This window comes from Zingiber officinale, chromosome 7B (assembly GCF_018446385.1).
Source record: "Zingiber officinale cultivar Zhangliang chromosome 7B, Zo_v1.1, whole genome shotgun sequence".
In the NCBI taxonomy this organism is placed as follows: Eukaryota; Viridiplantae; Streptophyta; class Magnoliopsida; order Zingiberales; family Zingiberaceae; genus Zingiber; species Zingiber officinale.
The window spans coordinates 1,707,162-1,728,556 of NC_055999.1; the positions used below are offsets into that span (position 1 = coordinate 1,707,162).

The following is a 21,395-nucleotide window of genomic DNA, read 5'->3' on the forward strand; positions in this document are numbered from 1 at the left end:
CTTCCTGATCGGTCACCAGACCGATCAGGGAGCATATCATTTCCTGATCGATCTGTTGACCGATCAGGAAGGCAAGTCCACAGCGGTTCGCACAGTTTTGGTCCGCAGCATATCATTTCTGTTTAGATGTTATCAAGCTCTCAATTCAAGTTTGGTTTGAACTTGGTTCGAGCTTGGCTCGAGCTTGATATGTTTAGATGTTATCAAATTCTCAATCAAGTTTGTTTGATCATTTGAAACTTTCAATTATTTGATTGGTTATTGGGTTTGATAATTTAAATTTATTTATTTATTTTATTTTATTTCATTTTATTCTTTATTTAATATATTAAAAAAATTTTTATTAATGAATATGATTCACGAACATTATAACTGAATATATATGTATTCAAGTTTATTTATTTAATTTAACGAGTTGTTCAAATTTATTTATTTAATTAATCTTATATATAATAAATAAATATAAATAAATTTTTATTAATTCAAATACTAAATTTATTCATAAATATTTGATTCATTTACCGTCTTAATCATCTGTCCTTAAAATTTTCTATTTCTATATCTCACACATCGTCTTAACTCATCACCAGTGACTTTCGATCACCGATCCGATTAAAATTATATTTCAAAAAAAAAATCAATCTAGAAAAATCTTTACTAATAGGATCGGCGTTGAAATCCGATCTAATCAAGTTTAAATCTATTTTTAAAATGAGAAAGGTACTGCCTTCATTAAAATCGCATGTCGGCGCACGCAGTTTGACGCTTAGAAATGAAAAAGGTTATGAATTTTTAAATGTAAGTAATAGTTATCAAAGTGTTATAATTCATGTTAAAATATATATATAATATTATTTAAAATTAATTAATTTAGCAAAAAATAATATATCGATGATATAGACACTTTTTATGCAACCTTGTCGTATATTCACGAAATAGCTTTCTCTATCCTTCATTAAAAGCCGCCCATACACGAGCCGGTCCGGTCCCAAAGACTCGGCTTGAATTATTTTTCCAAAGATATTTTTTTTTCAAAAAAAAAAAGCGTGTTTCATGAAAAATTAATGTGATAAAATCCTCAAAATTATTTATTTACTAATAATCAGCCACTTAGATTGTGCCAAGTCAGACAAAATTGCGTAATAATTCCTTTTTTTGGTCGAAATAATAATTTGTATATTTGCTTTTTTTAAAAAAATTATTTACCTCTCGAAATGGGGACTATAAAAGGTGGACGGGGGCCGTCGAAGTCTTTTGCCTTCCTCCCCTCGTCTTCCTCGCGGACAGCGGCGAGATCGGTTGTCTTTCTCCGTGATCCGCGTCCTCCAGCCGGAATCTTGACGGAAAAGGTATACTTTGGGTGAGGTGCCAACACTAATCTTCCATTGTTTCTTGCTCTTTTCGTTCACCTTCTTTTTCCTGCTGATTCTTGGTTCGGATCTACGAGAGTTGTCGATCTTTTCCATGGCGTGCCGTTTTGTATGTCTAATGAATGGATCTTGAAGTTAATCACGAAATTATGGACCTTTAGAGCTGATGTTACTGCTCTTACCAAAGATCCGGCGACTTAGGTTGTGATCTCTGTGCTTCTGCGGTGGCCAGGGGTTTGTGGCTTGGTAGGGTGCTCGCAATTTTTATATGATAGTGAAATAGTATGGGACTTAGTCAAATGAACTCCAAAATTGGTCGTGCACTTTTTTCGGTTGTCTTGTATTACTGGTGTTAATTTCTTAACTGGAAATGTATGTGATTGGATATTATAAAATCATAGGTTTGATCTCTCTGTCGCTTGGCTAGATTTGCTTGAGTTATTTGTTTATGTTTCTGTTTCTCCCATTTTTCAGTCTTGTCTCTGATACCATACATAATTTCTTTTAAAATTTTCGGAAAGCAGTGAGTCCTTGTCACAAGCACGCTTCGTGTGATCTCAATTTTAGTAGAATATGCGAAGTCAAATTTGAGGGAGTTTGGATCTAGCTTCTCTTCTAAGAGAGTTAAGATTCATTAAAATGTGTACAGTAGTGATTGAAAGGAAGAAAGTAAATCGTCATCACTGATAATCTACCATTCATAGAAGGAGCAGATGAATATTATTTGTTTAGAAAACTTGCCGAATTGTTGGATGAATGCTATGAACATATATTGGCTTCTGGTTGATGAGTATAGACATATATGATTCCAAGTCAGTTAGAGAACTGCAATTTATCACCAACTTTATCTTTTACATCTCAAGTGTTTCTATGTTTTACTTTTCATATCCCAGTAGATTTGGCTTAATTTTGATCTATGGATCTTGCATCTGATCTATAGGGAAACAGAATCGACCACCATGAAAGCACTCATCCTTGTTGGAGGATTTGGTACCCGCCTTCGGCCTCTGACACTCAGTTTTCCGAAGCCACTTGTTGATTTCGCTAACAAACCAATGATCCTTCATCAGGTATATGTTTTGAATTGCTTCTTTCTCATTTCTTACATAAATGAAGATTTCAAGATGATGATATGATATGGAGCCTCTTTGAGTATGACTAAGAATAAGATTCCATTTTTCGCTTGTTTAGTTAATTTTTGTCCTATCATAGGCAAACATTTCTCCATCTTAATTTCCTTATTGGTTTACTTGGAAAACAATGTTTGCATTTTGATTTATTCTTCTATAGATAAAGGGTTGAGCTTTGTATTTCTTATAGATTCTGTAGCATTTTTGTGAAGTCTTGCATCATTACTATGAATCTCCCATGAAAAGTCTGTTCTCCGTTTCAGTCGAACCAATTGTTTGTTAGGTATTTTTTGGACGTCATATTGATCTTGTTGCAACACTGCCAGATTGAAGCTCTGAAGGATGTTGGAGTTACCGAAGTCATTTTGGCCATTAATTACCGACCAGAGGTACGAGATATGACGCATCATGCAACAATCTCTGCACGCTGTTCTTTTCGTACTCGGGTGTAAATTCTTGCCTCATCTTCGTCTGTTTCTTTTAGGTTATGATTAGCTTTTTGGAGGACTTTGAGGACAAGCTTGGAATCAAAATCACTTGCTCCCAAGAGACTGAACCGCTTGGAACAGCTGGTCCCCTAGCGTTAGCCAGAGACAAGCTAATAGATGGCTCTGGTGAGCCGTTCTTTGTCCTCAACAGTGATGTCATAAGTGAGTACCCTTTTGCCGAACTAATTCAGTTCCACAAATCACATGGCGGCAAGGCAACAATAATGGTGACCAAGGTACGGTACTTTGTTGCTCATCATTACACTCTACGCCAATAACTTGTCCTTTTTCTATTTAATAGGTTGATGAGCCGTCCAAGTATGGTGTTGTTGTTATGGATGAAGGAAGTGGGAGGGTGGATAAATTTGTGGAGAAGCCAAAAGTATTTGTTGGAAACAAGATCAATGCTGGGATTTACTTGCTCGATCCATCAGTCTTGGATCGTATTGAGCTGAGACCAACCTCCATCGAGAAGGAAGTTTTCCCAAATATTGCGGCTGAGAAACAGCTCTATGCCATGGTACTGCCTGGTTTCTGGATGGACATCGGGCAGCCAAAGGACTACATCACAGGCCTACGGCTGTACCTCGACTCGCTGCGGAAGAAAGCATCTACAAAGTTAGCCGCTGGCTCCCACATTGTAGGAAATGTCCTGATTCATGAGAATGCTGTGATAGGCGAGGGATGCCTGATCGGGCCAGATGTTGCCGTTGGTCCTGGCTGCGTGATCGAGTCTGGTGTTCGGTTGTCAAGCTGCACGGTGATGCGAGGTGTTCGAATTAAGAAGCACGCATGCGTCTCCAACAGCATCATTGGCTGGCATTCGACGGTGGGTCAATGGGCACGGATCGAAAACATGACCATCCTTGGCGAGGACGTGCATATTTCTGATGAGGTATATAGCAATGGAGGGGTTGTTCTCCCACATAAAGAAATCAAATCAAGCATCCTGAAGCCTGAAATAGTAATGTGAGAAGTGAAACCTGCTTCTTGTTGTCCCAGCTGTTGACGTTGCCTCTGCTTAGTTCCTTCAGTTTCCTGGCTACGAGTGTGGTCCTTTGCAAGTGATATGACTATAGATATAAGTTAATGCCGAGGGCAGAAGAAACTCGGGTATTTACATATAAAGCTTGTTAGATTTGTTTCTCTTTTACAGCGTTTTGTGCTTTCATCGTCCGAAAAAAAGAATATTTCTATGAATCACTTTTCATTACTCTTGGTCAGCCCTACTGGTAGCAGAGACTTTGGCACCTATTAGCCCTTGTACTTCCTCCTTTCTGGATATCATTACACTGTTAGCTGAGATTCATCAAGATAATCAATTTTAAAGCTTAGCAAAAAAACATAGATTGAGCATATATTTCTACTATGTTTGTGGTGGTAGATTCAGACGGATACTTGTGTATTAATCGGAATTTTGTAAATTTGAGTTTCGGGGCTAACGCATTATGTAATACTGACCACCATGGTGTGGTGACAAAGCTATAGAACATTGTAATTTTATTCGCCAGCATGATCCACAACTAAGCCATCAGCATTTGCATCCATAGATAGGCAATGGCAAAGTTCCCTTCTAAAATCAGAGCTTACAAAGTAATCATTTTAGGTTATCACTTGTCAGTTTGTACTACAATAAGACGATGGCAAGGCAGCACGTATCGTACCAGCTTCTGTACATGATTGTACCATCCAACTAAAATGACCATCTTGGAGGAAAACTTGCATCACTAGAAAGTAGAAAGTTTCAAGCCGAATCCTACATGCAAAGATTCAGTTGCATTATGTATTATCCCCAAATATTATAAACATTTTACATCCATGCATAAAACAAAAACAAGTCAGCATTGAGAACCCTTCTTTTTAATGGAATGCGACGCATTTGAACCTACAATTGTTCATAAGAAAATAGACTGGGGAGGAATCAAAATACGAATATAGTGAAGAAGTTTATTGATATGGAGTCATACTGACTATTGGGGTTACGTCCTTCACTTTTGAGCTGAAGGTGTGAGAATGAAAAATCACTTCCAGGAAAATAATCTTCACCTCAGTCATTATAGCTCGCTATAATTGCGCCACACTGCTCGAAACTCCTCTCGGAATGTGTTGAGGCGTGCTTTCAGGTTGGGTGATCTGAAGCTTGCATGAAGTATTGTTGCTGCAAAACCCAATCCATTGTGAGATTACATCACTTCTTCATCTTACAATAAAGTGTATGTGAACAAGTACCAAGCAGCCCAATGGTGAATGCCCAAAGTACTGAAAGGAGGTTGCAGGAGGTCAACCAGAGGATGCAACTAGCTGCAACAAAGGTTTTGGTCATTCCACTGTCACTGAAGAGTTCTGACATCAGATACCATAAAGATGATTTTTTGAACATACCAGCTGAGGATATTAGGACAAATACCCAGCGAGGCCGGCCACATATATGGATTGCTCTTTTTGTTGATGATCTTCCACCAATTACTGGCCTATGAATGCACATGCCACAAAATAATTGACTCCATAACAAATTTGTAATAATGTTCAAAGAACATAAACTAGTGCTTACGCAATAGGGGGTCTCAACTTTGCAGCTAGATGAGGAGAAAACTGTCTGACAGCCCTTGTTACTTTCTCATTAAAAGTTACGGCAAAGCTGTGAAAACCACTCCATTAGAAAGAAACAGGACATTTACTTTTAAAGTTACAAGACGGTACATTAACATGAAGAAATAAAAGATGATATTTAGTTCACAGTTATGATAGGTTTTATTTCCACCATATAATTAAGGAACTATTGTAAGAGGAAAAAAAGAAACTCCAGCACAGAAGAAAAACAGAATTAGAAACTCTAACAACAATACATTCTAGGAAAATATTTCTGAATTTTCTAAAGAAAATGACTTCTATTCTTTTAAAAAAAATCATTTTCCTCAAAAAAATACATATCTTTCAATTGACCAGAAAAGATTTTCAGTATTAAAAAATTAAGATGGAGCCTAAGAAGTACATGGAAGATGTTTTCTAAGACAAAATAGTAGCAAAACCATGTTAAATATCATAACATATTTTTGATAGCTGAGCTTCCCATTATAAAACAATTATTCAAACCATCACATATATTGCTCTGAAACACCTAAAACATTATTTTTACACTACTAAAAATTCTGCAGAAATCAATTTCCTGACAGCTTCAAAAGAAAGGTAGTTCTCTAAGAAGGATTTATTGCATGATTAGCGAAGTAGAGGCCAAACAGTGAAATGGTAAGGTTCTTCACAGAAATTTGGATAACCAGGAGATCATTAAAAAAAACTGACTCCTGATTTATTGAGCCCTCACTACATTGGCAAGAGCACAATGTTACAAGACCCTTTTTGCCAATTAAATGGAAAGGTCCTGTACAGCAATCTAGCTAATCAGGATAACTTTTTTTCTTTTATAAAAAAATTACTCTTGATTTATCAACCTGTAGACACTAAATTGGCAAGAGTACAATCCTACAAACCCCTTTCACATATAGGTTCGATCAATTCCTAGATTTACTTCTAATATTACTAGGTTATATAAGCATCATTTACAAGTGTTTTCTCACTGAGTCGTGTTAAGATATACATGCTACACTAAACGAGAGAGTAGAACCACGAATGATTTATCTATAAGTGAAGTCAACTAAAGCTCCAGATGCAAGGTTTAGTTAATTTTTATTTCCCTGTTTCATGAGAATAGAAGCTTTAGATATTAGGAACCAAAAAAAAAACTGAAAAAAGAGATGTTGCCATAAGTGATAAGACCAATCTCTGTAGCCATTATTTTGTGGCATAGTGCAGGATCAAGTTACAACCAAGAGGAAACAATAGGACAAAACTTTAGCCTATCAAGATTAAGGAAGACCAATGCAAATTGTCCATAAGTTACAATTAATCAAACAGAAGTTCTATTTGACAAGCATCCAGAAACATGCATACTTGAATGGATTGTAACAGCAAGGTCAAAACATCATTCACATTAGATCAGCAAGGTGATGAAAATATCATGTTGTTGATCATTTCTTTGAATTTCCTCTCATTATAGATAGTGGCCAAACAGTTACCAATGTGGAAGGAGTTTGATGGGAAATTGGCCAGCATTTCACTGGGATAAAAAAGAAAGGAAATGGATTGGGTGAAGAGATCAAATGTGCTTAAGGTGAAAGATGGAGAGCTGGAGACAGGCTTTCAGTTCCATAGGTAGAAAAGAAAGCATTCATTTTGAAAAGCCAACCATAAAAATAGGCCATATGCATTTTCATCTTTGGAACTCACAAGACAAAGAAGCAACTAATCAATTGTATGCAAACCAAGATAGTAATAGATCCGCCTAAATAAACCAGGATAAAACATTAAATATCAACTAGTGCTAAGGATTATGTGCTAATGATGCCTACTTTTTTAAGGAACAATTTTTTGTTCTACTGTATGAAAACATTGAGAATCAACTCCTCATAGTTCAGAAGCAACTTGACAATAGGCAGTCTTACCTATCGTTTAAAAATGCGTTGCTTAAACCTGTGAGAAAGGCTGCAACAACAGCAAGAGGCTTCAGAAGAAATCCCACAGCTGCAGTAAGAAGTTTAAAATAGGAGGGCATTACTAGGCAAACTTAATACAACAAAGGAAGTTTAAGAATACAGAAACAGACATGGCCTAGCTGTTTTTCTTACCAAGAACAAAAAAGATCAGGATGAAGTAATTCGTTCTGTAGCTGCAATAAAAAATTTCAAGAGAAAATTCAGAAAATATCGTTCAAAACTGCGGCATATTGCAGAATCCAAAAGCGAACTTCGAGCGCCATAGATTATCAGCGAGGAATGGCAACAAAAAAAAAACGTAACATGAAAAATAAAAAATTTACAAGCAATCCCCAAAACGTCGAACGAACCACAAACGACGAGCATTTACATCAGTTATCGATCTTACTAGTAAAGATTGCACTTAAGTCGACTGCTCCATTTAGAGTAGGATCTGGGGACGGTGAATCGGGAGAAGAACTCCGAGATGGAGCGCGGCGGCGAGGACCACTCAACTTCACGCAGGGCGTTGAACAGATCCTCCGCGGTCACGCTTCCCCAATCCATACCTCCCTCTCGAGCGGCCTCGCTCCCTGGATCGGAACCCTAGAAACGAAATCCAAAGCAGCGAGCCTAACTAAATTGGGGGAGAAAGGTTTTCAGAGGTCGAGGGAGACTCCAAGAAATCGATCGATGGCGTCGCAGCTTCGATTGCCTAATACGGAAGTATTACGTTTGTTGCCGTGAACTAGTGGAAAGCCAATGGGCGAAGCCCGAATCGGCCCGGTCTGCCAGCTGGCAGTTCTCGAAATGGTTGTCATGCACCAGATGCCGAGCCAGACCGGTCGATTCGGGTTGCGCTGTGCCGCTGGGACGGTCCAGTCCGTTGACGGACCTAGTCCAATAATAGGACTCGTTCCACTGCCTCGGAGTCCGAGTTTCAAATAACGCAGAGAAGACGTTGGCAGAGTTACGGACGGCGACGGGAAGCGAGGAGGAAGGAAGCATGCGAGCGCGAGAGATGCGGCGGTTGGAACGAATCTTTCCGGGCATTGGCCAACTGATTGACTCCGAGAAGCCCGACACTTCCGAGCAGGTCGTCATCTCTTCGCTCGCCCTCATCAAGATGCTCAAGCACGGTATTGCTAATCGTCATTCCAACTTATACGTTGCTTTTCTCTGGAGATTTTGAGCGGGGGGATGAGATTAGGGTTTTCTTGGATGACGCTGTGAAACAGCAAGATCCGAAATACCTATGGAGGTGATGGGGCTGATGTTGGGGGAGTTCGTGGATGAGTACACAATCCGGGTGGTCGATGTCTTCGCAATGCCGCAGAGCGGGACCGGCGTTAGCGTGGAGGCCGTCGACCCCGTATTTCAGGTCGCCATGCTCGATATGTTGAAGCGGACCGGAAGGTAATGGAATGCTCATCCCTCTCTTTCTTGATCTACATTTTGCAAGTACGTTTGGAAGATTGCCTATTGTATTATATTGAGAGATTTAATCCCTTTGGATCTGTTCCGTTTGGATGATTGTGAATATCTCTTCCTAGCTTTTTGATTATACCAGGATAACTGTATGCCTATCTTAAGCTCGAAGTTTCGACGCATTCAACATGATAGAATGACAATGATGATTACAGTGGAGTTAGTTTTGTAAATTCTTTATTTCTTTGTTTTTCTTCCATCGGTGCGTATGCAAGTTCTATCTTTGGATCTTTGATAGCGTGTTCATCCTACCGTTTTATACTGTGGTTTCTGATAAAGTGAAGCTGAGTCGATTAATATTTTATTTCTTTTGTACACAATGGCAAGCGAGATTCTGTATTATAGAAAAAATATGTACATAGTATAAATTGCTCATACACCACAGTTAGGCTCATAAGAAACTCACATAAAACATAAAACCTATAACATATATCTTAGATATTTTTCCTCATGAGCTATGTTAGTTTACTGAACTCCCAGTTTCTGGAACAATTATAGGCCTTTAGGACAAATTATAGTGGGAGAGGTACCTGAGCATTAGGAGTAGGCAGTCAAGGTTTTACTTTCAATAGCACAACAGTGTCCTTTAGACATGAAGTAGTCATATCATATTATCATTCCTACCTCATGATTATTTATTTATTTATTTTATCTTACTTTACCGAACTGCATGATTGTAGCAAGTTTATGTTTGATGCGTACTCTGGGATTCAGGAATGGACAGTGATTGATGGAATGCTGAGCCACATTTGAGGATGGGTAGTGACTGATCTCAGAACATAACTCTATTATTTTTGGTAATCTTTTATGAGTCGTACTCTTGAGCTAATATGTATCTTTAAACTCTCTTTTATTGTTGTGAGGGGCAAGCCCCAACGAGTTACTAGATTCAAACTATTTTATGTATATTTTAATTGGAAGGGAGAGTGAATTATGCCAGAGGAAACATGCTGTAGTAGTCTAGTACTGTTAATTAATACCACATTTTCACTTATTTTTTTTCACTTATGTTTCAATTCTTAGGTGATTTTAGATATGTTTCTAATACAAAAAAAAATTTGTAATAGTGATAACAAAAGATTGCAAGATGAGGAACTTTTTTTTTACAACTTAATTTGCAAGGCAGTTGAAAATGGTTAACAGTTTGTTGGAGTTTCCATAACTTCGGATGGATGATCTTATCGTATGAGTCGTTGTTGTAGTATATCTGAGTGGTTCCTGAAATTGTATTAGGGCATTGTGTCGTATTTGCTAATGAATACTAAATTAGCCAACAATACATTTGATTACAGAGTTACTGGTATTACTCCAACGCTTTGGTCTTGGCATCCAATCAGTTGTCAAGATGAACTTGGTTAGCATTCTGATCCAGTCATTTCAAATCTTGATTAAATTGGATGAACTGGACAAAGAAGGGAAAAAAAAAGTTTTTGCGGTCCTTTTGTTTGTTACTGAGGGAAAAAATTTAGAAATGTTATGATGGGAAAAACAGATGGGATAAAGTAAATTAATCTTTTACAATACTCAACTAACTCATTGCTGCTGATTTGAACTGAATAACAATGCTGCAATTTATGTTATAAAATGTACTGCTCCCACTTTTTCCCTCAATTCTCTTGGTAGCTAAACATCAACATACCTCACTTGGTTTTTGAAACACCGTAAAGTTGCACTTAAAACGTGTATTCCTTAATATGTCATGTGAAATATAGCTCACAAATCTGTTTCTATCGTCTATGCAATCTTGCCTTCCTCTTGGTTGGCAAACTTCAAACCTGAATTAATAAAATTTTAACTGCTTTTGTACTTGAGGATTTTTCATCAAAATCATAGCCCACATTACATTATAACAATCAAACAGGCATGAAATGGTGGTTGGATGGTATCATTCTCATCCTGGATTTGGTTGCTATCTTTCTGGTGTTGACATACAAACGCAGCAGGTGAGTTATTTGTATCCCAACTCCTTTCTGTATGTGGCCTGTCTATTATACCATGTTTCGTCTGTTGCCATATGCTGCCTTTTACAGATGCAAGTGCAGTGACTTTACATGCTCTTGTTTTCAGTGCCATTTCAATCTTAGTTTCACGAACTAATCTGATGAATCTACGGCTTTCCATTCCTTTTTAGGTAATCTGTCACATTCAAACTTTCTCTGCAGAGTTTTGAAGCCCTTAATCCTAGGGCAATTGCTGTGGTTGTAGATCCAGTCCAGAGTGTCAAGGGTAAGGTTGTTATTGATGCTTTTCGTTTGATCAACCCTCAAGCAATAACGTTTGGTCGGGAACCTCGCCAAACGACATCAAATGTTGGGCATCTCAACAGACCCTCAAATGAGGTTTAGTTCTCATGCAGCACTATTTTATGTAGTGTGTATTAGCTTTCTTGTCAGGTGTAATTCACTCTTGATGTCAATTACCAGGCACTGATGAATGGTTTAAACAAGCAATATTATTCCTTAGTTATAAACTATCGGAAGAATGAACTCGAGGAGAAAATGTTGCTGAACTTCCATAAAAAGAAATGGACTGATGGGCTGATACTTCGGCCATTTGATATACATTCTGAAACTAATGAACAAACTGTTCAGGTTTGTTATAAGACCTTGTTCGTCTCCTTGTATTTTCTGAAGTAGTTGCTTCAAACATATTGCTTCCTTTTGAAATTACCTTTTGTTGATATCTGATGTCCTAAATGTAAGTGACGAGTGCTATATGATCAGGAAATGCTGGATTTAACCATTAAATATAACAAAGAAGTTCGAGAGGAGGACGAGCTGCCACTTGAAAAGCTGTTTTTTGCCAGTATTGGAAGGATGGATGCAAAAAAGAAATTGGAAGAGCATGTCTCAAACTCGATGGCATCAAACACAGTCCAGATTTTGGGGACTATGTTGAACACTGTTGTGTTTGACTCGTGAATCTTGCATATTATGATGCTTGTTCTTAGTGGAAATCACTCACAAAACTACACTGCCCAAGTAAAGAAATGCAAACGCCACTGGTACTTGGAATTAGTTCCCTTTAGCTTTTTGGGTTTCGACCCCACCATTTTTTTTGGTTGACACGACTACCTGTTACATGGCTCTTGGCCTGAAGTTGATTAGAAAAAAATTCGTTTCAAGGGATAGTTTCTCGAAGATCATTTTCATAGCCATTAATATGACCGAAGATATGTATTTTAAAATTTATTGAAGTTGCACAGATATTAAAGTGCTATAATTAAAATAATTTAATTTGGTATGAAATTATAGATAAAATGAAGGTATTTGGTTAAATTAATTCCATAAAGATATTTAAGTTCAATGGAAATGAATGTGATACTGTAATAATGATAGAGCTCTTAAAAAGCAGGTTAAAATAGAGAGGATCAATTGACGTAGAGGTCAAAGTTAAACGATCAAAATCACATGATCTGATAGACTTGGAACTGTTGACTAGACTAGATTAGCTGAGTGGGCTTTACATTATCGGTTGGATATAAAAGGCCGATCGAACTTCCCGACTAGCTATATTTTGCAACTTGCATATGAGATTTGAAGCTAAGTATTAATTTATCTGGCCCATCGTCACATTCGATCAGACCTAGGGGTCAATCGGACATATTGTGCTTTCTTGGCAAAATGAAGGGTAGAGTGAAGAATGAGTGGTTGACTGTATTCTGTAAGGTTGAGCTAGCGATCTCCCGGTCGAGTGACGGCCAGTTAGCTTACAGCGGGACTTACATATCTGTCATGGCATACTCTTTTAGAAGTTTGTGTTGTAAAAAATAGAAAATATCCCGTAAGTAAATCGTGTTTTAGAAGCTTTCAGTATGTTAAATCACAAAGATTTACACGTTCGTTTAAGGAAAGGTGTCAGAAGCGCTCTATGACTTGTTCTTTCTTAGAAAGACTTTAGAAAATGTGTTAATACTTTGAGATGCATGCACAACGCAACAGGAACACTATAAAAGACATCTCCATTTACAAACAGAGGTATACGATGCTTCATATTTATATACACTCTTTGTTATAGTTTGCTGTCACTATTTTCTCTCGAATGACTTGAGTGTTGGAGGACCAATACTAAGAATTTTTTCTCTGACCCAACATTAACACTCCCTGTATTATAGAATAATATAAATTTTTTATCCAATCAACAATAGAGTCATGTCTCCCTCTTATCGCCTTCACTGCCTTTAGACAGTATCATAATCTATCCAATTAAATTAAATGGACACTATCCATTTAAATCTAATTGAATTAAAGGAATATATCTAGTTATATTAAATAAAGATATTTCAAACGTGTCTATAATTTAATATGAATGAATATACAAATACTAACGTAAATAAAATATATATAAAACATCTTCAGTGCCCTCGTCCACTAAGTTTGTCCTACTTACCATATAATATATGTTATCATTTGTCGGATATATATTTCAGTTATTTATTTTCACCACAAATAAACAGATAATAAAATTGGTAAGAGTCTGACCGCGGCATGCACATGAAGCCCTCCGACCGAGGGAATGAGAAGCATCTCCACCTCAACTCGCCGTGACACGAAGCATCCGACGCCACGCCATCCCACACTGCGATGCCCCATGCAGCTGCTCGTCTTGGCGATAAGGATAAGGCCTAAGGGTAGAATTATTGATGCTCGTCTCCTTGCTGCTGTCCAAATGGTGGGTGGGTCAGAGGAGAACACTCGATCGTGGGAAGCATAATTCGCTTGTTGACTGAGATCGAAGCTTTCTCTGCCTTTGTCTCGTGCTGAGTAAGTTCGAGGATAAATATCGCCATCTTTTGAGCGCATCGTATCGAAGGTCACATCACGTCCCACCTGGCCAAGTTGATGACCCGGAGAAAACTAAGGCGCAACCTCGCTCTCTGACGTGTTCCCGTTGAAAAGAGACGGCCGTTACTGGACCATATGGCCCAGTGGAGGCTTATCCGAAGACCGATTTCGGTGGGACAGCGATGGGAAAAGCCAACGAAATTAGAGAGATCCGTCGCCCCGCTTTCTGTTGACTCTAACCGTCTAACGTATAATCCGGGCACGCACTGCAGGAGCAATCAGTTTTCTATTAAAATTTGATGCGAGAACACGAACTTCATGTGAATGAAGCCGACTGTAAATTTATAGTTTTTGGCTTTTCCTCCGGGAGGGTCGCACCTGCATTCGGTGGGTGCGTGCCAAGAGCGGCGCCGAAAGCCGACTCCCCCCGTCTGATGGCGCCGTGTGATTAAGTTGCTTTGTCATTTTATGATTCGCTATTGATTCTTTTCCTTTATCCTTGGACAAATAAAACAATGGATAGATTCATCTTTCATCTCGGCTCCACCACTGTTGTGATTTGTCTCTCCATCTCGACCACACGTCGAGATAATCAATATAATATTATTTATTTCTGAAATTAGCGTATTTATTATTATGTGAATTTATATATATATCAATGCCTTAGTTTTAAAATTAACTGGTTGACTGATTTTAGATTGTTTAAAGCAATTTAGGTGGAGTTTGAACACAACGTAAAGTTTCAACGAATCTATTTCAGAGAAACGAGCTTCCATAAAAATCGAAAGCAATGGGCATTTCCGGGCAAAACATCCATTTCTTTCTTTCTTTTTTTCGCCTGCAAATCTAGCTGGGTATCAAAATCTGTGTCAAAAAATGTATCTTAAATAGAAACGGGAGGAGATCTGCAGAGATTTGTTGCGAATCCAAGAGCGCGCGAGCGAGGCAGGGATATATGCCGCGCCACATGGAGTCGATCGTCATCAAATTCCATTTCCCGCCGCCATTTCCATGCCTCCTCTCGCTTTATTGTCTCGTGATCTCATCCGCGCGCGCTTCCTTCTCCTTCCCCTTCCCCCCTCCTATTTATACCTCGCCTCGGGCGATCCCAAGGCCACAACAAGGAGGCGGTGAGGACAGGATTGGAGTTCATGGAAGGAGGAAAGAAGCCGTCTTCCTCGATCGCCGACGAGCTCTTCCCCACCGGGAAGTACGCGCCTCCTCCCTCCACCTCGCCCGGCTACTTCAGCAGCGTCTTCCCTCCGGCGTCCTCGGTACGTCCAGGACTTTGAATCGCCAAAAGGAGATTCTTTTTCCCCGCCTCTTAAACTGCGTTTGCAGGTTTTGGGCAAATCTCAGGGCAATCCTTCAAAAACACAAACAGTGCGGAGAAAGGATGGCAAATCTGTCTCGCCCAGTCGATCTGAAGAATCGGCCTACTTCGGCTCGTCCGTTCACTATGGTGGTCGGGATTTCTATGACAGCTCTGCATCCAACCAACCAACTGGAGCTCCAAAACCTGTAAGTTCAAGATTCTAAATTGCAAAATATAATTGTAAGAGATGGATGGTAAATTCACTTTTCTGCATGGCATATTACCTTTCAAGTGGTTTCAGATTAAAGATTTGGACAAGGGAGAGAATTCCAATGATCCCAACGCTGCCAACAGAGGTGAATGGTGGCAAGGTATTGATGACGAAGTTAATTAACTAGCAATCTCTTGCATTCAAGAGACAACAATTCAGTTGTTTCTTTTGCTAAAAAACATAAAATATTGTCAGGTTCTCTGTACTATTGAAGACACCAACTCCATGCTATGCTCTCCAATCAATATAGGAAAAGGTACTTGGAACTGTGGCAATAGTTATGATTATGGTAATTGGTCAGTAGTTATGGTGGCAACTTATCAACCAAGTCAAAAATCAATGTATGTTTTGGTGTACTTTTATGAAAATCATCTATTGCAGATAAATCAACACTTGAAAATTCACCTGTGAAGTTACTCCACTGTGTAAATGTTCCTCTATTGAGGTTAATTATTGCTAATCTGATACAAGTACAGATGCTTAATTTCATAGCAAAATCGATATCATCAGAGATCATGCGACTTTGTATGTAAATATTTTGTAGTATGGCAGCAAAAGAACTGAAGTTATATATAATACTGGAACATGCTGCAGATTAACAGTTTGCATTCTTGTGGCATGATAACAGGTCTGTTGGTGATTGCTGCTGATTCATATGGTACTCAGCCAGTGTCAACTTAATCAAGCCATGAAGTCCTTTTTTTTTTTTTTAATTTTGGGAACATGTCGTCTAGTTTAGCTTTAGGGTGTGTCTTCTGATCAGGTCTGTGCACTGTTCTGTTTCTGGCCTTCGCCTCTAGCTTTTATTCTTGTGAGGTTGCGAGGTCGCTCATAATGTATCCTTGATATATGCAATAAGAAAGCAAGCTAAGCAGGTTTTTTTTCCCTTCTTTTTTCTTCATCATGGTTAAAGATTAGACTAAAAAACAAGAGTTATAAATTATGAAATATTTTATTAAATCTGTAAATGCAAGTTAATAGGTTGGTTGTTTTGTTTGGGCTTGGCACGTAGGCAGATCTGAGTCAGGACTCAGGAGGGGTAATATTTTGCCTGACACCTTCAAATGATTGAGACGCATCAGCATATGACCAAACAGTCGCACTTTCTGAAGTTTGTGATGGCAAAGCATGTTCTCCTGCCGCCTGCGCATTAACAACACAAATGAACAACTGCTATTATGCTTGTCTGCTGCAGCCAAAAGCGCACGCTGTGTGTTTGCATGTGTTTCCATTTCCTGAGATCTCAGGTGCAAAGAGCTTTGCGTTTAGATAGAATTTAGAACACTTAATTTAACGTATGATACATGAATTTAGTCACAGTAGTAGAGCACACTCGAATAATTATGATGCCATGCGGGTGCTCGATATGGTCCCTCCTGTCCGAAGCCTTTTGGAAAGAAAGAGGAACGGACTGGACGGTGATTAGCATCGAGGAACTTCACAGCTCATCTTGCCTCCCATTTCTTATTAATTATGGTGAAAGTTTGAGCAGTTGGCCACAGCGAAAGGAAGCGACCAATAGAAACCTCCAATTGAATGCCACACAGAGGATCACAGGATGTTTGCTGTGGCTTTGCCATTATGAACTTCACGAGGAATTTGCTCTCTGAGCATCGTTAAGAATGCCACATTCATATCGTTCGATCGATCATAGTGTCAGCCACGTTGTCTGCAAAGCCTCCACTGTGGAAAGCAAAAGGCAATTTTTTTTTTTATAGAGGAAGCAGAAAGCAGTCTGGTCAGCGAAGGGGAACGAGGATACTTTTACGCCAAGGGAACATGAAAACGGAGCCGTGTGTAAAATATTGTCATGTCCAGTGAGTGAAAGGTTGGAGGGTTGGGGATCTGAGCAAAATTGAAGGAGGATTTTGTTTGCTAAGATCCACAATTCTTGACGAGGAAGTAGCAGCGAGTGCGACAGCAGGCGCTACTGCTACTGCTCCTACATTTGGAAGGGGGAGAGGAGAGAGGAAGAGGGACGGAGGTGTTACTTTTCATTGGTGGGGGTTAAGAATGGCAACTCGATGCTGCAGGTTATCCTTGTGCTGGTGGCCGGCTCACTTCAAGTCCTCTATGCTCGAGCCTGACGACATCGGTATACTTGCTTTTGGTGCCTATTAGCCGCCATTATTTGTGTTAGCTTGCTTGATGGCTTTGAACTTGGGAGCGCAGAGAAGGGTAGCCGCGACGGCGACGGCGTAGGCTTCACCGAGTTCAAGTTGGACGAGCTACGGGCCGCCACGGATGGTTTTTCGCCGGACCACATCGTGTCGGAGCACGGCCAGAAGGCGCCCAACGTCGTGTACCTTGGCCGCTTCTTCCCCGGCGATCGCGACGTGGCCATCAAGCGCTTCAACAAGTTCGCTTGGCCTGACGCCCGTCAATTCCTCGTTCGCCCGCCTCGCCTCGCCTCCTCTCCCTTCCGCTTCGCCTCTTAATTACTCAGCTGATCCCTGATTCTGGTTACGCTGGCGCAGGAAGAAGCGAAGGCGGTGGGGAAGCTCCGGAGCGAGCGGCTGGCGAATCTCATCGGCTGCTGCTGCGAGGGCGACGAGAGGCTTCTGGTGTCCGAGTTCATGCCCCACCAGACTCTCGCCAAGCACCTCTTCCACTGTACCGCAGTTCTAACGCTTTTCTATTCTTCGACGACCAAAAAATCTTAGTCAAATTCCTAAACTTGGAATCCAAATGGCAGGGGATACCCACTCTTTGAGCTGGGCAATGAGGATAAGAGTGGCCTTGTACCTTGCCCAGGCACTCGAGTATTGCAGCACCAGAGGGCGAGCTTTGTACCATGATCTCAATGCTTACAGAGTTCTCTTTGATCAGGTGGTGTCATTTGTTCTATACTAGCTTAGCTCTGAATGCTTCCTCGATTAGTTCGACATTGTGGTTATTTGATGACTAACACACTGCATTTGCCAGAATGGTAATCCCAGATTGTCGTGCTTTGGTCTGATGAAGAATAGCAGAGATGGAAAGAGCTACAGCACTAATTTGGCCTTCACACCGCCAGAGTACCTTAGAACAGGCATAGCTTGTTTTGAACCATGAAATTTCATTTTCTTTGGCCTGCACTAGATTCTAATTAATTCTTTGGATCCTTTTGGCAGGGCGAGTGATTCCGGAAAGTGTTGTGTACAGCTTTGGAACGCTTCTGCTTGACCTTCTCAGTGGGAAGCATATTCCTCCTAGCCATGTAAGTTCTTTTGTTAGTTAAGATCAGTGACTCATGCCATGTTCTTCCTAAAAATTGTTCACAGTAACTCATCACTCAATAATTTCTTGCCATTCCTTCTTTCAACAACTTCTAAGACTTGAATTGATCTTTCCAGGCCCTCGACCTTATCCGCGGTAAGAATTTTCGCACACTGATGGACTCGTGTTTAGAGGGGCACTTCTCAAATGCTGATGGAGCTGAGTTGGTTCGATTAGCTTCTCGTTGTTTGCAATATGAACCTCGCGATAGGCCTATCGTAAAATCACTTGTGACTTCTCTGGGATCTATCGAAAAGGATGCAGAGGTAGATGTTACTACCTTATGCCAACCTTGTTTTTATATACATTTTCTTTAATTTTGCTAATTAGCATAAGGGGATTCTTCACAGGTGCCATCATATACACTGATGGGCATTATGAATGGCTCTGCGAATTCTAAGCAAACACTTAAGTTATCGCTCCTCGGTGAAGCTTGTGCAAGAATGGACTTGGCTGCCATACATGAAATACTGGAGAAGGTCGGATACAAGGACGACGAAGGGTTAGCCAATGATGTAAGGAGTCGATTCTTATTTTCCTGCTATTGTTAACAGTTTGATGAATTTTCTTCTATTGTCAGTTATACCTTTACTTGTGACCGTAAAGTACCTCTTAAACTTAAAGATAAGTTCTATAAAATCGCCGTTAGACCTGCTATGTTATATGGAGTTGAATATTGGGATATGACTCGAGCACATGAGCATAAGATGAGAGTTGCAGAGATGAGGATGTTAAGGTAGATGTGTGGACATACGAAGATGGACAAAATAAGGAATGAGAGCATTAGAGAGAAAGTCGGAGTTGCATCTATTGAGGACAAACTCCGAGAGACACATTTAAGATGGTACGGACATGTACTTAGACGACCAATAAATGCTCCAGTTAGACGATGTGAAATTATGATAAACATGCATATCAAACGTGGAAGAGGACGACCAAAAAAGACTTGGTTAGTAACAATAAAACAAGATAAAATTTATTTAAATATAGATGATGATATAATAGGAGATAGGGCTCAATGGCGTAAAATGATTCATACAGCCGACCCCACCTAGTGGGAAAATGCTTGGTTGTTGTTGTTGTTGTTGTCAGTTATACCTTTTACTCCCGGTTGATAGGTTTCTTATGTTTTAGGCATTCAGATGGCTAATCTGCTCATGATGTTGGTTGCAAATGATAATCTCATCAAACTCGTTTTCCTAGTCATTTAGATTGTAATGATGCTAGAAAATGAAATTATAACTTCCTCCATTGTAGAACTCTTTGAATCATCACCTTTTCTTTCCTCTTGCAGTTGTCTTTCCAAGTCTGGACCAGCCAAATTCAGGAGACTTTGAACTCTAAGAAGCACGGCGACAATGCTTTCGTAGCTAAAGATTTTGCAACCGCAATTGAATGCTACACACAGGTCCTAGTCAATGAGACTTATTGGAATAGTTGTCTTGTTTCTGTTTTTCAAATTTTTTTCCCCTTCTCATTTCCATATAATTTTGTAGTTTATCGACATGGGGACGATGATCTCGCCGACTGTGTTGGCGCGTCGCTGTGTATCATACCTGATGAATGGCATGGTGCAGGAGGCTCTGGAAGATGCTATGCAAGCACAGGTAGTATTCCCAGATTGGCCTACTGCTTACCATCTCCAAGCCACTGCCCTCCTGAGTCTTGGAATGGATAGTGATGCCCACGACATGATCAAGACTGGCACTAGGCTAGAGAGCAAGAGGAGCAACAGAAACTGATGCAAAACTTTCCTCTGGTTTCTGTTGTCTCGCCCTGTATCTACAACTTATCTCTTGCTCGTTTTCTTATCACAATCAGGTGGTTTTATATCGCCTTGTTCGCTTGTCGATGATAGAATTTTCAGACATGAAGTGAGTTTCATTATCTTCGTAATATCTGCAAAAAGAACTGAGGTATATGTAACAGATATAACTGCAAAGGCAAAGTGATCAGATTTGGTTGGTTGGTTTATTTGTTTGTTTATATTTCTGATTTTGACTCAATCATTTTGGAACAAAAGAGTATTTGTTCACAATGATTTTGTTTAAAAGTGTTTGAATATTTTGCCATGACCTTTAAAGTCCGGTCTAAATATAGAATTGATAACCTGCTGCGGACGCCTTCAATATATTATATCCAACGTCTCAATTTATTTATTTATTTTTTTAAAAAATCGATAGTATTAATTATTTTTATTTTTTAAAAATTGATATTTTTAAAATCTTAAATCATAAATACATATATTAATTTTTTTTATTTTTAAAAATTGATATTTCTTAAATACACCGTTTACTATTTTTTTTTTAAAAATTTGAATCCTCTAATCTAACTCCTAAATCTTAAACCTTAAAGATAATTCTGGAGCTAAATAAATAAATAAATAATATTACTAAACACTCTAAATATATACCATGAGCATCTGATTTTTTTTTTTAAATTTTTTTTAGTTTGAATACTATAACTTAACTCGTCAAAATAAAATATAATTGGCTTAACCTTAGAGCTAAAAAATAATATAGTGAATTGAATTGAGACGCTTAAATTTGATCTAGGCATCTCAACACTGTAAAAAAAATTGACAAAGGCGCCTCCAATGCATTGGAACCTCCTCGAGTTGGGACGTGCACGAGTCCAATGCATAGTATATAGCCGTTGTGAGCGTTTTTCTTAGAGCTTTTCACACGCGATTCTTCCTGATTCTTCACGCGATTTCTCCACTGCTCACAGCCAGTTCTTGAAGGCTCTTGGGACAAGTGCTG

At 39.3% G+C, this 21,395-nt stretch overlaps 5 protein-coding genes across 10 annotated transcripts; 4 read left to right on the forward strand and 1 right to left on the reverse strand.

Moving 5' to 3' along the window:
- The first annotated feature begins 1,235 nt into the window (after positions 1–1,235).
- Positions 1,236–4,201, forward strand: LOC122004981 (probable mannose-1-phosphate guanylyltransferase 3). 2 transcript variants are annotated; one of them, XM_042559866.1, is made up of 5 exons: positions 1,236–1,360; positions 2,311–2,440; positions 2,827–2,889; positions 2,985–3,224; positions 3,290–4,201. In XM_042559866.1, exons 2-5 carry the CDS (start codon positions 2,330–2,332, stop codon positions 3,959–3,961), a joined length of 1,086 nt encoding a protein of 361 aa, XP_042415800.1. In that variant the 5' UTR covers positions 1,236–1,360; positions 2,311–2,329; the 3' UTR covers positions 3,962–4,201. The 2 variants fall into 2 exon arrangements, with proteins under 2 accessions (XP_042415800.1, XP_042415799.1); XM_042559865.1 differs by having other exon boundaries at positions 1,244–1,349.
- A 258-nt stretch (positions 4,202–4,459) lies between these two features.
- Positions 4,460–8,245, reverse strand: LOC122004982 (PRA1 family protein A3-like). Of its 4 annotated transcripts, none has more exons than XR_006118298.1 (8): positions 7,927–8,245; positions 7,671–7,711; positions 7,488–7,566; positions 5,540–5,626; positions 5,371–5,459; positions 5,218–5,289; positions 4,960–5,146; positions 4,460–4,744 (listed from the first exon to the last, which is right to left on the reverse strand). XR_006118298.1 is itself a non-coding variant. In XM_042559868.1 (8 exons), the coding sequence occupies exons 1-7, from the start codon at positions 8,082–8,084 to the stop codon at positions 5,043–5,045; spliced, it is 630 nt and encodes a 209-aa protein (XP_042415802.1). In that variant the 5' UTR covers positions 8,085–8,245; the 3' UTR covers positions 4,460–4,744; positions 5,035–5,042. The 4 variants fall into 4 exon arrangements, 2 of the variants coding, with proteins under 2 accessions (XP_042415802.1, XP_042415801.1); XR_006118297.1 differs by having other exon boundaries at positions 4,956–5,146; XM_042559868.1 differs by having other exon boundaries at positions 5,035–5,146.
- Positions 8,246–8,458: 213 nt separating this feature from the next.
- On the forward strand, positions 8,459–11,926 carry LOC122003465 (26S proteasome non-ATPase regulatory subunit 14 homolog). Its single transcript, XM_042558572.1, has 5 exons — positions 8,459–8,933; positions 10,867–10,948; positions 11,168–11,344; positions 11,429–11,596; positions 11,729–11,926. The coding sequence occupies exons 1-5, from the start codon at positions 8,773–8,775 to the stop codon at positions 11,924–11,926; spliced, it is 786 nt and encodes a 261-aa protein (XP_042414506.1). The 5' UTR covers positions 8,459–8,772.
- Positions 11,927–14,926: 3,000 nt separating this feature from the next.
- On the forward strand, positions 14,927–16,261 carry LOC122003467. 2 transcript variants are annotated; one of them, XM_042558573.1, is made up of 5 exons: positions 14,927–15,063; positions 15,131–15,310; positions 15,397–15,475; positions 15,571–15,631; positions 16,004–16,261. In XM_042558573.1, the coding sequence occupies exons 1-4, from the start codon at positions 14,941–14,943 to the stop codon at positions 15,585–15,587; spliced, it is 399 nt and encodes a 132-aa protein (XP_042414507.1). In that variant the 5' UTR covers positions 14,927–14,940; the 3' UTR covers positions 15,588–15,631; positions 16,004–16,261. The 2 variants fall into 2 exon arrangements, with proteins under 2 accessions (XP_042414507.1, XP_042414508.1); XM_042558574.1 differs by having other exon boundaries at positions 15,406–15,475.
- Positions 16,262–16,857: 596 nt separating this feature from the next.
- On the forward strand, positions 16,858–20,607 carry LOC122004984 (serine/threonine-protein kinase BSK5-like). The gene is made up of 10 exons (XM_042559869.1): positions 16,858–17,470; positions 17,548–17,765; positions 17,853–17,988; positions 18,071–18,204; positions 18,301–18,406; positions 18,489–18,574; positions 18,711–18,899; positions 18,984–19,148; positions 19,928–20,041; positions 20,130–20,607. The coding sequence occupies exons 1-10, from the start codon at positions 17,389–17,391 to the stop codon at positions 20,373–20,375; spliced, it is 1,476 nt and encodes a 491-aa protein (XP_042415803.1). The 5' UTR covers positions 16,858–17,388; the 3' UTR covers positions 20,376–20,607.
- Positions 20,608–21,395: the final 788 nt, after the last annotated feature.

What these genes read in the sequence shown, in the direction of transcription:
- LOC122004981 (XM_042559866.1), top strand. Translation starts at nt 2,330, where the DNA reads ATGAAAGCACTCATCCTTGTTGGAGGATTTGGTACCCGCCTTCGGCCT. An exon ending in AACCAATGATCCTTCATCAG is followed by an intron (nt 2,441 to 2,826) that starts GTATATGTTTTG and finishes CAACACTGCCAG; the next exon opens with ATTGAAGCTCTGAAGGATGT. An exon ending in CAACAATAATGGTGACCAAG is followed by an intron (nt 3,225 to 3,289) that starts GTACGGTACTTT and finishes TCTATTTAATAG; the next exon opens with GTTGATGAGCCGTCCAAGTA.
- LOC122004982 (XM_042559868.1), bottom strand. Translation starts at nt 8,084, where the DNA reads ATGGATTGGGGAAGCGTGACCGCGGAGGATCTGTTCAACGCCCTGCGT. An exon ending in CTTAAGTGCAATCTTTACTA is followed by an intron (nt 7,712 to 7,926) that starts GTAAGATCGATA and finishes TTTTTATTGCAG; the next exon opens with CTACAGAACGAATTACTTCA. An exon ending in TGTCCTAATATCCTCAGCTG is followed by an intron (nt 5,290 to 5,370) that starts GTATGTTCAAAA and finishes CCTTTGTTGCAG; the next exon opens with CTAGTTGCATCCTCTGGTTG.
- LOC122003465 (XM_042558572.1), top strand. Translation starts at nt 8,773, where the DNA reads ATGGAGGTGATGGGGCTGATGTTGGGGGAGTTCGTGGATGAGTACACA. An exon ending in ATGTTGAAGCGGACCGGAAG is followed by an intron (nt 8,934 to 10,866) that starts GTAATGGAATGC and finishes ACAATCAAACAG; the next exon opens with GCATGAAATGGTGGTTGGAT. An exon ending in TTGACATACAAACGCAGCAG is followed by an intron (nt 10,949 to 11,167) that starts GTGAGTTATTTG and finishes CTTTCTCTGCAG; the next exon opens with AGTTTTGAAGCCCTTAATCC.
- LOC122003467 (XM_042558573.1), top strand. Translation starts at nt 14,941, where the DNA reads ATGGAAGGAGGAAAGAAGCCGTCTTCCTCGATCGCCGACGAGCTCTTC. An exon ending in TCTTCCCTCCGGCGTCCTCG is followed by an intron (nt 15,064 to 15,130) that starts GTACGTCCAGGA and finishes CTGCGTTTGCAG; the next exon opens with GTTTTGGGCAAATCTCAGGG. An exon ending in CAACTGGAGCTCCAAAACCT is followed by an intron (nt 15,311 to 15,396) that starts GTAAGTTCAAGA and finishes TTACCTTTCAAG; the next exon opens with TGGTTTCAGATTAAAGATTT.
- LOC122004984 (XM_042559869.1), top strand. Translation starts at nt 17,389, where the DNA reads ATGGCAACTCGATGCTGCAGGTTATCCTTGTGCTGGTGGCCGGCTCAC. An exon ending in CTGACGCCCGTCAATTCCTC is followed by an intron (nt 17,766 to 17,852) that starts GTTCGCCCGCCT and finishes ACGCTGGCGCAG; the next exon opens with GAAGAAGCGAAGGCGGTGGG. An exon ending in ACAGAGTTCTCTTTGATCAG is followed by an intron (nt 18,205 to 18,300) that starts GTGGTGTCATTT and finishes TGCATTTGCCAG; the next exon opens with AATGGTAATCCCAGATTGTC.